General features: G+C 37.2%; 1 protein-coding gene across 1 annotated transcript in view; it reads right to left on the bottom strand.

Moving 5' to 3' along the window:
• Window positions 1-16,358, bottom strand: part of HELZ (helicase with zinc finger) — a 69,714-nt gene that overhangs the window by 24,371 nt on the left and 28,985 nt on the right. Inside the window, 6 exon segments of the mRNA XM_017740753.1 lie at window positions 896-1,079; window positions 3,399-3,546; window positions 6,005-6,150; window positions 7,578-7,696; window positions 9,270-9,448; window positions 16,060-16,161. Of these exon segments, the coding sequence (XP_017596242.1) occupies window positions 896-1,079; window positions 3,399-3,546; window positions 6,005-6,150; window positions 7,578-7,696; window positions 9,270-9,448; window positions 16,060-16,161 (878 nt within the window).

The raw sequence follows: 16,358 nt of genomic DNA, 5'->3' as shown, positions 1-16,358 counted from the left end.
CTAAAATGAAACAGAAAACATCTCTGAGATAATTGTTGCCATTTCTGCTCATCCCACGATCAGACCACTGCCCTTGCCAGCCAGATTTCACACCTAGATTTTCTGAACTCATAGCTACCCTTCACATGAAGAGCTTTATGCAAGAATAATTAAGACTTAAAAATTTTAGAAGATGCGTATTTCATTACAAGAATATTTCCTCTTCAAAAAACTTACGTTTTCACCTTGATATTAATCCCTCCTGAACTTTCTGAAATGTTAATTATCATTACAGCATTGCCAGTCAGTCAATAGCAAACCTTGAATTTATTTATTCTACCTTTAAAAAAAGTTCTGGACATTTTTGATTCATATTTTAAAATTTCTCAAATACATGAATGTCCACCATGAAAAAACAGAGCAAACCACTCACTGTCACTCGGTTACTTTATCATCTGCCTTTGTTTGTTACTGAACTAGAAGTGCAACCTAGCAACAGGCTATGCCTACATAAAATCCTTGTTATCAGTGTGATTTCAGGAAGAAACACCTAAATTTTTAGACTCCTTACAGTTTATTCCACAGGTGGAAAAGAAATCAGCAAAACACTTTGAGGCTAAAGTTCTGTTACATTTGTATTTGGAACTGTAAAATCCATCAGTCTGTTAAAAATGTTAAAATTATGTCAAAAATCTCATTTTTCACAATTTTCACTCCATTTATTTTTTAAATAAGGTTGAACTTAATTCTGAGAAAAGATAATGTCCATGAGTTTATAGTCAACGTTGGAGCAACATCTGTGTCACAGCTCTCCTTTTGCTTCCATTGCTTTAGGATAATTTTAATAAGTTATTATTGCAGCAGACACATTTCCCCCTTGCTCGGCCCAGCTCTGGGGCCCAGCACTGCTCCTCACCTTGAACGTTGAGTACTCTCTCCACGCTAACGTCCGAGAGGCGCTTCTTGCGCAGCTCAGCGCGGATCCGGAACACCTGATCGGCATACGGGGTCACCACCCCAATGCTGCCGTCGTCCAGCTTGCCCCAGGCCACGGGCCACTTCCTCCTCAGCTCCTCCACACGCTCCACCACTTCAAACACCTTAGAAGAAAGGCAAAATTCTTAGAAGTTATGCCCCACTGAGCATCACTCTTTGATATGGAAAAGGAATTTGAACTTTAAAGCTCTGAAACACTTACATGACACAGCGTTATACAAGCAATGACACCACTGCATCCTACAGTGATACTCTAAAGTATCATGTATTAAAACAATGTATTCACTATACAGCCCCCTTTTTTAGCTTGAAGTAAGTTTTCCCACAAAAGTCACTGTTAAAATTACAAACTCCAAAATTACAGTAATAATCTTAATTTTCATTCTTAGGTTCTTATGAAAACATCAAGTGCACTAGGAGCCTTCTTGCAATACTTAATCTTATTAATTATTAATACTTAATCTTATTTCTGTAAGTAAATGTACTGCCTAAATAGCTATAATTTTATTTTTCTTCCGGATTTCATATATATGTCATCTTAGAGTCTGATAACTCTAGACACAGAGTCCGTATACCAGAGCACAATCATTTCCCATTCCAGAGGATACCATTGGGAGCTTCAGATTATTCATCAACTGCTAGTTCATCTCTGTGAAATACTATGAAATGTGCTGCCTGAGAAGACTAATGTGTAATAAAACCTGAAAACCTCCTCCTGTGAGGATACAGCCTCAAAGTAATGTCCTGCCAGAGCAGCTCATTTCAACACACCAGAGGTACTGCACTGCAAAAGGCATTTCTGAGTAACTTTATAGGTTTGTGATTCCTTTTCTTTTTTTAAATTTATATTCAATAAATATTTCTTCAGCTATTTAAAGCATAATTGATGATGTAGTTTTCCTACAGCATCACAAATGCAAGCTCAGCCTCTTAAAGAAAAAAAAATCTGTTGATCCTTAAAAAGTCACAAATAGTTTATTTTTGGCAATTTTAGAGGACAGTGAAAATATGGGACTGTTTTTAAGCAAGTCCTGAATATTTTTGTGACATCAATTCTTGTATTTAAAATTCCAGCTCTACTGACAAAGGATATTAGAATAAACTTTGATATCTATAAAAACCATGGCACAAAAATAATGATCTTTTGTAGGTATTTGGGCAAGATTCTCTGAAAGTATATAGCTTCTGGGTGTGTATTTAGAATTAATACCACATAGGAAAATTTTAAAATGAAGACCAACAAGGGAAAGTGTATTTCCCAGATTAATTCTTAATATAGGCATCAATGAACCCCAAGATGTCCCAATGCAAAACATCCATTAAAGGTCAAACTGAAAAAATCTCCTTCACCATGTAATTTCAGTTTTTCCTGTTGGTGTTTAAGGAGCCGCTGTCCTTCATTTCTGCCTGTGGCTATTAATGACTCACAGTTTTCAGACAGTTACTTGGCCACTGAAGTTATTTTTAGGTATTTTACAACTTTTTTTAAATGACAAAGTAATCCAAGTAGATTAACGAAAGCAGTCAGGTGTCCAGAAGTCATTGGAGCTTCTTATTTAGGAAGGTATTTTAACACAGCAAAGAACGTTTAACAAGCACAGCATAAGAACAACAAACAGGTTTCAAATTGTGCATCAGATGAACCACACTATGATCAGCAAAAGGAAACAGACAGCTCTGCAGTGCTTCATAACAAGCACTGACCAGAAATTCCTCCTAAACTTACAAAAATTTCTGCTATTTCTTTGATTTTCTCTCCCTCCCCTAACTGAAGGTGACTGGAAAAAGGCATCTTCCACTATGAAAAGCGTTATCGAGTCAGAACGTGGGAGGTGGGTGCTGCTGTATGTGTTTGTTTTTGTGGGCTTGGGTTGTTCATTTTTTTAAAACACAAGGGAAGGAATGAGAATGAAAGTAATTTTTGAAGAATACCAATAAATCTATGTGAAACAAACAGATTGAGAGTAAGTTTTCACCTAAAAGAATCTCATCTGCACATTACCAGTTAGACACTGATCCTAAACATATTAAAGCAAATGTGAAATGTTACTCCAGAGGACTCTTATCTGAGTGGGAACATTTCTACAACAGTTAAAGAAATCTAAGTTTTACTTCAAATTACAGTTACTCTCAGTTGCTAAGATGCATCTATCAGAATGTCACATAAATTATCAGGAAAGACATCCTGAAGAATGAGACTGAGAGAATGAGATGCGGCTTATAATTTGCAAAGAAAGAAGGTAAATTACTGGAAATATTTACTACAATTGCAATTTTCATTACATCATGTTTAGCAAATTCCATGTTCCCCTCTCCTAGTAGAGGACAATTTATGTCTTCCACCCACACTGAGCATAAACCAGTAAATTTGGGGGAGTGAAGCTTTAAGAAAACAATCAATAGTAAAAGCAAAGAAGAGTTACCTCTGCATTATTGTAAAAAGCTGTACTATTTTTTTCTTGCACATCTTCTCCACGTGCTGTGAAGAAAGTCAAAGGGTAGAAATCTTTGTGTGCTGGCTGCTTTCCACTCGCCATCAATTTGCCTTCATAGAAAAGTTCGGATGTGTAACTGTAACGAGGCAAAACAGGGTAAAATGTGGAGTCTACACATGAGCTCACTGATAAAATATGCAAATCTCCCGGATGCAATATGCAACCACAAAATACTTTGTAAGGAAAACAGAGCCACTGATTACTATTCAGCATCTTCAAATGATTACTCTGAACTGATATTTCCCTACTACAGACACAGCAGAAGGCACTAAAAATATGCTTCTCCAACACTTTCTCTACAAAGACTGTTTTTTCTTCTCATCTAAAGCTCAACAAAGTTATGAACATTCTCACTGATGTTTCACTCAGAAGTTCTGATGGCTGGAAGCTGGGCAAAAAGAACACTTGCTGTCTGGCACTGGTTATTCCCCAGGCTGGACAATGAGCTTGCTCATGTCAGTTAAGAGTTATTGGACTTGGAAGATAAATTTACTACAGATTTCATGTGCACTGAGCATGACGCAGGCCAAGCGTTCAGATGTCAACCAAGCCTTTCATCTGTGACTTCTACTCCAGGCTGATCTATGTTGCTAGAGACCAGAAACACAACCAGAACAGAGTTCCTCTGCTGGCAGCAGCCACTCCAGCAGCTGGCTGACTGAACAAGAAATGAGGCAAGAACTCCTTCATGGTGAAAAGCAGGAAGGAACAAGACAAACTGAATGGAATGAGGCAAAAAGGCAGCAAGGAGAGACTGCAGAGTGCTGTAAATCCTGTATGCTATTGCACAGCAGAGATGAACTAATGCACTGGCTTCCAGTAATTAGTGAATTTTGGTGTCATCTAACTTTTCAATGCTCAGCCTCCAACCTTAATATTCTTCAGCTATCACTCAGAGGCTGCAATAACCTGAGTACAGCCTGACATGAAGACAACCAGAGCAGTAGACGGTGCAGCTGGTGGGTCCATTGAGTTCTTCCAGGATTCCAGTTATTGCAGCTTAAGATGGAAATAGCTGCTCATGGAAAAGCCACAGAAATTTGTCTGAGACCAAATCACCATTAAAGCACTGCAGCCCACCCCTGACCTGAACTGGCTTACCCTGGACAACCCTGAAGAACATTGGACTCCTCTGTGGGTTGGGTTGCAGCAGTCAATCCACAGCACCCAGGGGGCAAAACTAACCATTTCTTCTGCAAATTAACTTTTAGTAATGAGATCTCATTAAACAACAAATTTTTTCTGTATGGGCTGTTTTTTCCAATTACAGCTCCAAAGTCAGGCTGAACTAATGGCATGCTCTTTCCTCAGTTTCTCACAGTGTCTCTACTTCAGTGAGGTAAAGATGATTAATGAGCCCTTCATCTTCCTACACTTCTGTCCTAAGTGTCATGGTCCCACTTGTCAGGGGAAATTCCACATTATACAAAAAAGGAGACTTGAGACATCTCCTAAAGGGACCACCACCATGAGAGTGTTCAGCTGGTTTCACCTCACACAGCAACACTTCCCAGTGGAATTGGGCACACTGGACTTTTACCAGAGAGCCAACCAGCCCCAGTGGTGTTTCTGCATCCTCACCTCAGTGTTCAACACAGTGGATCTTTCTTGGAACTCCCTGTCTGAACTCCAGCTGCTGAAGTGAATTTTCATGATCTTTCTGAAGCAAATGACATGGAAGTGATCTCTAAAGAAAAGCTGAAACGATCCCTTCCTTTACAGATGTTCTCTCATTTCAAACTCAGAAACTCAAGCAATGTGTAAGAAATTTAGCAGCACTCAGCCTATAATTACAAAGTCCATAAAGTGAAGATAGATCAAGCTGTGTAAAAAAATATTTTACATTCTCACTTTAGATTCCCCAGAGCACTTAAATATTTCTGCTTTTGCTTTGAACACAGTGATAACCTAATTAGTATGACTGGATACCAACATAATATTCCTCAGTACATATCTGAGCCAGGATTTAAACTTTAGCATTTTTCCCCATGATTGCACTTATTCTTTCCAGCACAGCTCATAGATGAGCTCATTACACTGGCAGCCACTAGTTTATCATAGCAGAAAAATGCAAACCCACTGATTAATGTGTCTTGAAAGAAGTAATAAAAGATGTCAACAGTAAAGAAGTATGCTCAAAATTTGACCTATTTTTCCCATTCACAGTTGCATATCCATATGTTCCTTACATTGCCCACAGCTTACCATTCCAAGATAACCCACCCCAGTAAATCTAAAACTCTGAAATGGTTCAAAGAAGCACAGAGCCTATACAATAGACTGCACAGTGGTTAAAAAGGGAAAGTTGGCTCTTCTTTGGTTTAGTGCGCAAGCAGCCAAAGCATCTCCACCTGAACGAAGGGGTCTGTCCCTCTGGCATCTGCTCTAGGAGACCAAATTACAACACAAAATTACTAATTAACTTTGAAACAACTAAGATTTCATGACAGAGACACTTCAGCTGTGCTTGTCTCTTTTGTTCACTCACAGCAGTCAGAAGAAGCACATGATACAGTGAAAAAGTTCACACCTACTTGATGATTGCTTCATGGGAGCGATAGTTCTCACACAGCAGGATCCTGCATGGGAATTCTGCAGGGTAGTGCTCGTAGAGTCGGTCAAGCAAGGAAACATGAAGGTTTCTCTCCCTGGCAAATTCACTGTAGACAAAAGGACTGAGCTGTAATAGACACACACACACAAAGAAAATGTAACTAAATAGGTGGACTTGGAATTTCATGCTCCCAACATATGTATTTTGCATCAAACCAAAAATAAAACCTTCCTTTTACTGTACATTCATAGTTGGAAGACACAGACCACGGCTATTCCACAGAAATGCTCCTTCCTACCAGCAAAGTGACAATAGACCAGCATGGTCTTAAAGGAACAATAAAATATTCAATAACTATGCAAAGAGACCTTATATTTAAGTTCAACACTCCAAACTGTGTTTAGAATGACTTTACACCATTATTCTGACAACCACTTTTACAATTAAGTTATTACCACAAATAGTACAGATCAGAAAATAAAGGATTTTTAATACTATTTTAAAAGTTAAATAGAAATGTTGTTGAAAAAACAGAAACCCAGTGACCTATTTTCTGTTACACTAAACTCCTACTGGGCTTGTTTAACAATAAAACCAGCATCTATTACAGTAGTAAAAATAGAACCAAAAATGATGAAAAACAGATTTTTAAAATACAATTTCAAAGTGTAGAAATAAATCCAATCTATTTTGTCATTCTGAATTCATATGATTCAGATTCTGAGTTTCACTTCAGCTAAATATTAGTTTCTGAAATTTAAATACTGGACACCTGATCGGGGATCTTCTGGAAGACCCTGAGCTATAGAGCAGCCTGGGACACACAAGCCCAGTCAAGACTTCATCCACCCAGTTGGGCTGATGAGATCAAGCCTGAAGTAAGAATTCCAAACTCTTGAGAAGCACTTTTGAGAGCAATATTCAAAAAAGCACTGCCTCAGCCCTTGGCATTACTAATATCATGACTTTAAATGAGCCAGCAGTATTAAATCATAGGTGGCAACACCATTCTAAGTTTGTTACTGTACCAAAGCAAACATCCACTCTACTGCTACTGTGAGATGTGAAGAGAATTAAAGGCTAATCTATAAAAACAAATAAATCTAGCCTAAATCAATAAAGCAAGTAAAGCTGACTTTTCCAAGCATGCTTTCCTATGCCTACAGGCTGCAAAGTGACAGGCATAATCAGTGTTTCAAACTCTCCACACCAAGCAGCTCCCAGGCACTATGTAGAAACATAAAAGCACTGGCTAGTTTCAGTTTCCCATTTTTCACTTGTTCAAATCTTCACCAGATTAGATGCTTCTAATAAAAATGTGAAGTTCTCTAAACCCTAATTCTCCATATTCTTGAATTCTTTTAAGAATCAACAGGGGAATACCAGTCACTAACTCCTGACTATAATAACTATCACCATATCTTACTCAAATAACATCCCTGGAATTCTCCTTGGCTTCCCCATCTATTATATGATTTGGTGCAGATAAACAAATATATAAATAAAAATATGATACATATGCACTTCATACTCAAAAATTCCATAGCTCTTACCTGCATGTGGTCTCCAGCCAAGACAATTCTTGTGTTTTTATTAGCTAATGCTAGAGGCATAATAGTTTCACACTCCATAGCTTGAGCAGCTTCATCTAACAGAATGTGTGTAAAAAACCCTGTAAAACAGAGATATCAGCAAATAAATGCAACTTGAAATATGATAAAATGAACACTGATACAAAACAAAAACTTGAACTTAACATTCTGTATTCTGACAGTAACCGAAACTAGAATAAAAAAAAATGTACGATTACACAAATTAATTCCTAGCAACTACTGAAAATTACATAAACAATTTTCAAACCCATCAAATGACCAACAGTGGTCACCTGGTTGCCAGTGACATCAGCAGGAGCAACCCAGGTCTGCCTCTTTCTTGTGATACACATGAAATTAAACATGTGTTTTATCTGAGCCCTCCTTACACCAAGAGGAAATGTCTCTTGGCAGACCATCCTTCAAGAGGTTTCTCACATCTGAAAGTCATTTCACCACCATGAGACTTGAAGAGCTTTGTACAGTGACAATGACAAGGAATTCCTCATGTACTTGAGTCCTATTAACTATTTTATGTACTAAATTTCCCATTAAAATTGCACACATACCTGAGCACTTTGCTGGTTATGGGCTTAAAGGAATGTTGGGGGGGGGAAAAAGGAACAGAAGTTGAAGGAAAATTTAAATTCAATCTTATGATAATATTGGACCAAAGGTTTGGTGGGAATCTATGCACTAAAGAACATGCACTTGAGAAAAAACTTGACCACTGTAGACTTATATTTTATGAAATCTAAATTCAGGATAGGTATAGAAGTGGTTTTATACATTGATGTCTGTGATATATTAAGGTTTAAAACAAAGTATTAGAGGACTTCGTGTACCATCCAATTAAGATTACATACATAAAAATGTAGCAATTTTCTTTGGAAAATATGAATTTCATACAGCTGCACACACATTGCTATGGCATGACTGTACACAGCTCGTTGCCAAACAAAGCAGCTATTTCTATCTAAAGACCCAAAAATATTTACCATAATTCCGTATTAGTTTTCTCTGTTGCAACAAATGCTTAAATGTAGCCATATAAACCCAACCCTAACAACTTATGCAAAGAAATTCCATGTTTTCCAAAAAGCAGATGGATTTAATTTGGAGATCAGGAAAATAATAAACCCTAAGCAGCCTCTGCCCCAAAAAATCAGTCTAATATATTTCAGTTTAGAAAACAACCCTAAATGTATCATGTTAACAAAGACAGGGCTTGTATGTGTGGGAATTGTTTGCAAAGCTAAACAATTCACAAAACAAGGGAAAAAAGCTCTCTGTTATTTATGCTTACATGCTCCACTGAGTAATGACCTTAATGAGCATAATATTCAAAGTCAGAATCTCAAACAGACTTCTCCCTCTTGGATCTCAGAAACACCAGAACACAGATAGTACTGCTTCTTTATTAAATTTTTTTTAAAGAAGGAAAAAAAAAGAATAAGCAAAAGTTTAATTAGAATGCCAGCAGTTTACAGATTTGTAATAAACATTTATTCATAAAAAAACAAAAGAGCATTTTAAGATTATCATTGTTTACTTTATTTTTTTAACAGTTCCAAGAACTGGGTAAGGAACCAACACTGGTAAGAGGAAGATACTTCTCAAGCTTGGATACTTCTTGTCTAGAAATTATCTTACCTGGTTCAAGATCCAGCTGACATAGATACTGTGATGTATTTAAAGTAACAACTACAACTCGTTGCTTAAGAATGTCTTCTTTCTGTGGCATCTGAAAGGTGGAATGTGTGCTTGAAATCAAACAGTACTGATGCACAACTGGGTGAACAGTCTTTACCCAGCGATTTCGGAAATATACCCTAGGAAAGAAAAAGGGGCTTATTTTCTATGAGGTTTGAACACAGCAACAGTCTAATATTTCAAATACGAATATTCTGTTTTCTGGTAAATAAACATCATCCTCAAGAAGCAAACATCACAACTGTGCAGAATTACATGCTAAAATGTCTTTGATTCACCTTCTATTATTGCAGTGCAGTATTACATACACAGTTAGCAGGTTTTAATTCACATATAGAAATCTGTAACGTCTTTGAACATTTATGTTCTGTGACCCTCACATCAATGCCTATTTCATTTTAAACTTAAAATAAAGTCATTTTAAAGAAATATTTCCTGATCTGAAATGTAACTATAGCCCAGAGCATGGAACTGACAGTGGGCTGCACATCTCACCCACTGCAGCTGATATTTGAAATATATTCAAATCCTGTTGTTCCTTTCACACATCCTGGGGGTTGTCTGAATTCTAAGAACCAAACATGAGTTGTATTCATCTTTTTATCATACAGCGTCATAACTTGATACACTGGATAAAAGAATGAGGGAACGGTGCCAGAAGTTTGGCTGGAGCCTAAAATATTAGGACACTGACTGGGCTTCAAGCATCCTTCGATGATACATAAAGGTCAATCTAACCACCATCCCATGGGATGGATCAGTGACGAGTTTTTCTCTGGAAGGGATGACATGTTACAGCCAGTTTAGCTAAATGGAAGAGAAACAGAGGACACAAAGGCTGTGCCTCAGAAAACAGGAGTACAAGTAACTCCACAGGGGTGAAGAGAATGACTCCCAAACATATCCAAAGGAGCTGGATAAAAGTGCCCTGTGACACCTCCATCAGGTGTTCCTCAACACTATCATCTCTATCAAGAACTACAAATCTGAAGTAGAACCTTCAAATGACAAGAAATTCCTGTACAGATATTAAAGTTTGGAATTAAAGTTTTTCAGATTTATTTCCAAAGCAAATTAAGATGAAATTAATTAATTTCATTTCTAAATATGGGATTTAATGCTGTTCAGTTTATCTATTCATTATTTTATTTCTCCTGCACCCATAGTTCAAATCCCAAATCATTAATGAAGTGTTTGGAAAAGTGTAACTATGCACCTAACTGCAAAACATGACTGCACTGGCTGGACTCTGGATATCACATGTCCACCCTCATCTGAAAATTACAGCTGAGCTCCACATAATGTGAGAGAAACGAGTACTACGATTAGAATAAATTTGGTTTGTGAAGATACAATATCCATTTTGGATGAAATGAAATGCAAAGACACTTCAGTATCCTGAATGACTTTTTATCTGACAGCATAACCAACCCAAATCCACACCTGGAGACCACAGGTAACTCCAGGTAAAACTGGGTTCAGTGCAGGAGCAACCCCCACACTCCTGAGTCATTCTCAGAACAAGAGGCTTCTATTGTTACCCCCATGTATTTATTTGTTATCAGCTATCAAACGGATGAGCTTTATTTGATAAATTGTTATTACACTAAGTCATAGCCTAACAGCTACAACAAGGTAGTGGAACTGAGATCACCCTGCTCCACATATCCTCAGCTTTTGGGTGCTTCACTTTCCCAACCCTAACTGAGGTAATACCCACCATCTCACAGGAGTATTGTGAGCATTACTGAGTTTATTGGGAGTTTATGTTTGTAAAGCACTTTGAGATTCTTGGATGAAAGGTGCTATTGAAATGCAAAATATTATGGTTATTAGACATTATTATACCTTGCACTGTCTTTTATTACAAAAATTCAACTGTGGGTGACTCACAGATTGGCTGACAGCCTTTCAAACTGCATTGCTGCTTACCCATTAATTTCTTTTATTTTGATGTGAGATCAAAAAGGTATCCCAGAGCTATTATTCACCACTGGCATAAAAACACCTGACAAATGTGACTACTTCGAAAATGTCGTGATAGAAGTTAAGCCTCACTGAACAAGGACTTTCTTTCTTGGGTGCAACTCAGGCTAATAAAATCACCCATAATTTCATTATTAGGTGTTTTTTCCTCAAAGTTGGAAAAACCAATTACAAAAATGGGGTTTACCAGCTTAACACACATCATAACATTTCACCCTGCAACATGCCCTTAGCTTCTGATTAAACAGAAGACTAAACTTCTAAAATGTTTAGTCTTAAATCTGCATGAGCAGAGTCCCTTAACTCCAGCAGAGTCAGGCAGTTACTAAACACTCATTAGTACCTACAACACATTTTATTATTATTTGGGTACAAAGTGGGCAAAAGCTGCAGCCACAGAACCCAAACCCAGCCACAGCTCACAAGAGAGATTTTCTCCTATCACATGCCTCATACCAAGACTTTAATTCTGGAGAAATGAAAACCTTGCAGGGTAAGGTTTACCCAAACCACAAGCAGTGAAATTACTGGCAAATACATGGAGCACTGCCTCAAAATGGAAATCCCAGAAGATTATAGATTAGGGACTCAATCTTCTGCAAATAAAGGCACGGAATACATCCACTGTACTTCATGCTTGGTTAACACGCATGGGATCTGCATGTCCTGTGGAAATTCAGCTCACCTTTATTTCTACATGTGGCATCTAGGTATCTACAACAGAAGCCTTAATTTCTGTGCATCTCCAGCCAATGAGCCGAAGAATGCAACAAGCTGTCAGCTGATCTGCCTGTGTTTCCATTGCCTTCCCAGCCATGACATCAAAAACGACATCTCCCCCAACTATTTCAACTAAGTGTCAGTCAAATCAAGTAGTTCCAGGCTGGGATTCCTTCTAGCCACTTAAAATACACTTGTAAAATTAAATAAAGGGGGAGTCTGGAGTCAGAACCTCTGAGGGAAGCTAAAGAGAGTTTCATTTGCATTCCTGTTTTTTTTTTGCCCTTCAACAGCAACTTCCTTTTGTGACTCCTTACAACGGAGTGGGGACTAAACTTCAGTTCTTCCAAACTTCCCTGTTGTGAACTGGAAAACACTGACTCCTCCCAGTTCTCCACAGAAGTTCTCTTCCCAGTTCTCCAGGACTCTCTCCTTCAGGCTGTGCTCCAATAAACCCTTCTTGGCTAAATCCCAGCTCCTCAGCTTTTGTGCTGTCACTTCTCACCTGAAATCCCTCAAGTAAAAAGAGCATAGAAACTCAGAGGGAAAGGAATCTAGCAGGCTAATTTCATGTCTCTGTTAAGAGACCATTAAAAAAGAGAAATCTAACTAGTCCCAAGAAGCCTAAAAAAAATTTTAAAGCACCTGATTTCCCTCTTCCATTTCTTTAGATCCATCTCCAATGAGAGGCTCATTCTCACAAACAAATATGTTCTTTGGATGCAGAAAACATGTGAAGAACCTGTCCTACAACTTGAAAGTTCTCTTCCTTAATCCCTTTTTCTTTAAGGATGGATAAGATGGAAGCTAGAGTTTCAAGAATAAAGTAACTAGCAGAAGACTCATTTATTTTACAAACTAACATTTGATAAGATAAATTAATTCCATTTTCAGTACAAGAACTCATTTGGAAAAAAGGGCAATGGTCTTTTAAAAACTGCTGGGGGTTTTTGGTCTGGGTTGCTGTTTGCTTTCTTTTTTAATTCAACTCTGGCTCCTATGGATCATTTTTTATAACCTGGATAATTCTTAGCTAGCAGCCACATATTGAAGCTACCTGGTTCCAGGATATATGCAAGACTTACACATGTATGTTATGATCAAAGTACTAAAAAAATCAACTGAAGGGGTTTCAGTGAGATATTTTCAACAGAATCAACTTATTTTTTGACACTGCTGAACTGACAGTCAGCAAGCACATGCTTAGGAATAAATTAAAATACTCAATATATAGATAAAGGCTGTATCAACCTCTTTCCTTTTCCCTTAAGTATTACATACAAAATCAGTGTATGGAAACAACTACATCTGAAATATGCAAGTAAAATAATACCAAATTAATATTAAAATAATACCTCAACCACTGCCCAGAAACATACAGAGGAATTGCTGCTATCTGCTTCCTGGAGTTTTTAGGAGAGGGTAGTAATCTGAATTCTCCTGCTACAGTGCTCTCCTACCTCAGCACCCACCCCCAGAAGGTTCTAGCAGCTGAGGGAGACAGGCATGTCCACAGAGAAAAAGGATATACAAATTAGGAGCCAATTACTCCCTCTTACAGCTCTGACTCACCATCTAAAGGTGCCTGGCTGCTCCTGCACACTAAAAAATTAAGTGTCTCACCATCAAACAGAAGCACTTAATCAAGGCTCTCTCCTCCCAGCTGTAGCTTGGGTTTGGGTTTCATTCCTTCAGAAACATTTCTGAATTCATTTACGTAAGTATATGAAATTGTTTTAGTGTCAAGTTTCCCCAGTAAAAGACAAGTTTTGGAGTGTGCCCCTAATACAGTTGACTCGTCTAATCAAACCCAGGGGCACAGTTTTTTTTCTGGGTAATAATTTGTTTATGGGCATCAGGACTATGAGAATTTGGCCTTCAGGCTTAACTGGTATTTCATTTAGGTGCAGAACTTAGATTTAACATAAATTCTCGGTGTTCATTCTGACTTTGCATTTTCCAAAGGGCATAGAAAGTTATTTTATTAAGAAAAAATACAAATTTATAACATGATATTTAAACAAAAAACCCCACAAACTCTACTTCTCAAACTTTTACGTCACATCACTGGACAGGATAATTTATTTAGTGTACATCTTACCTACAGAAATACCTACACGGTTTTCAGTACAAAATGTTAAATAATTTAGCTTTCCTTCTTTAAAGACAACATAAATATTATAAAATATTATGCTGCTCCCCACTAAGCCAACTCATCACTTGTAGAGTAAATAAGGGATAAAATCTACAGCTAAGTGTTCAGTTATTTAGAAACACAACAAATTCTGCACGCAGTGCATCTACCTTTAATAATTAACTGCTTTCACTCCACTTGATGTTTCCTTTAAAATACTACAAGACGCTCAGATCACCCTGTTTAACCTAACAGTAATGATTTTCATTTGAAAATACACCTTTACTACAGTCAAGCAGGGAGGTACATCCATAATTAATTTTGAGTTGGGAGTCTCACACAACTCCAGTTCTGATTCAGAAAAATTGACCTTTAACTCCTTCCAGAGCAGGTTACATGCACTTTGTGCTCAAACAATAATTATATGTCAGATTTTTTACTTGAACCATACATACTTGTGGATCTGTTAATATATCTATCCAGCTCCAGAGGTGCCTCCACTTTCTTAAACCTCAATTTTTTTCTAGAGGTGTCCTGACTATTTGAACAGCATCAGACAATCTACAGCAGCCCTTTCTGAAGACTTCATAACAAATACTACAACAATTGAATTCAAACATTCCGTGACTTTTAACTTAACTCTGCTATGATTTTCTTGGCAAATACACATATAAATTTTAACCATAAGAAAAATACCACTTTTTATGTTTTTCATATTTCTGAGACTGGACTACACAGTTGAAAACAAGGTAGCAAAAGCCTGGCAACAATAGAATTGTACTTAACTCCTTGCACTGTTAAATCACACTTCAATATTCGTAGAAGAGCCGATTACACACATTTTTTTCCCTTCAGAAAATTAAGACTCCATAATGTTTTTCATCCCAAAGTGCTTTACAAATCACCTTAAGACAGTCTGTGTTAAAACACAACCAAATCAAAGGTATCTTTTCAAAAATATGCTGCATTCTTTCCCTTGGCCAGATCCTCAGTGTCCATAAAATGTCACATGGCAACTAAAGTCAACAGACCTAAGAGAATTTACACCTGTTGCAAATGTAGCCCTTTCACATAACTTCATTGGCTTTACTGACATTGCATAAAATATAAGTCCAGGATGGCTTTTAATAGCTAGCAAGTAAACACAGAGTCATTTTCTTAGTAATATTATAAATTCACCCACCGGCATTCAGAAAATGATGCCCATAATTTAGAAAAAATTATATATATATATACCAAGTTAGCAGTATAAAGTATACATTGTGATTACTGAGCAAAATGTTCCCAGGAGCAGATAAATCCTTCTTAACTATTTCCTATTTTCATATTACCCTCCTTGCTCTTAAGATTACATTTCTTTTTTTTTTCCTTAACTAATTTCCCCAAAACACCCATGGTAAGTACACGTCAACATATACATATATACAATCACCTCAAATTGACTTATCAGAAGAGGCCAAACTACTTTCACTACTTTCTCTAAATAAGTAGCTCCTATGACATCAAAATATTTCTCCAAGAAGCCAGGTGGGGAGCCCCAGTTTCCAAATCAGCCTTGTAAATGTAAGTCAAAATTTTCAGAAATTGAAATACAATTAAAGTTCATTTTATCATAGTAGCTTTTAGAGGAGCATATCAAAAGCTTGCTCATTAGGAAAGACACATTCATCAACAGAATAATAAAAGCTTAAAAAAGGATGTCTTTATTTTTATTTAACAAATGACCCAAAATTATGTTACAGTATTTCACATTCCTTTTAGGCTGTTTTTAAAAGAACTGCTGGCAATGCCGATATGCTTTTATGTTTTAGAAGTTCTTTAACCGTTTTTTATAGACACCTTTTCTTAAGAATAGTATTTTATAGATACATAATAAGCCTTAAAAAATACCTGAGAGGTCTTGCCTGGGGATTGCCTGCTTCTACATATGGATGTAAATAATCCTTTATGTAGAGATCAGCAGCACTATTAGAATGGGTGCAAATGAGAATCCTGCTGGAATAAATGGATGCAAATAAAAAAGCAATGAAGAAACAGAAAACAATTCAAAGCAGTAGAATACAAAAAAAAGGAAACAGTGGCCATCTTCCTGCACATTCCTCTTCATGAAACTACTCCCTAACCCACTGCTCTTCCCATGATCCAGCCCTCAACTCAAATCCTCCAGTTATCAGCCATCAAACACTTTT

This window comes from Corvus brachyrhynchos, unplaced genomic scaffold (genome assembly GCF_000691975.1).
Source record: "Corvus brachyrhynchos isolate BGI_N302 unplaced genomic scaffold, ASM69197v1 scaffold218, whole genome shotgun sequence".
NCBI lineage: Eukaryota > Metazoa > Chordata > Aves > Passeriformes > Corvidae > Corvus > Corvus brachyrhynchos.
Note: the sequence above shows the minus strand (reverse complement) of the source record. Positions and strands in the feature narration are given on the sequence as shown.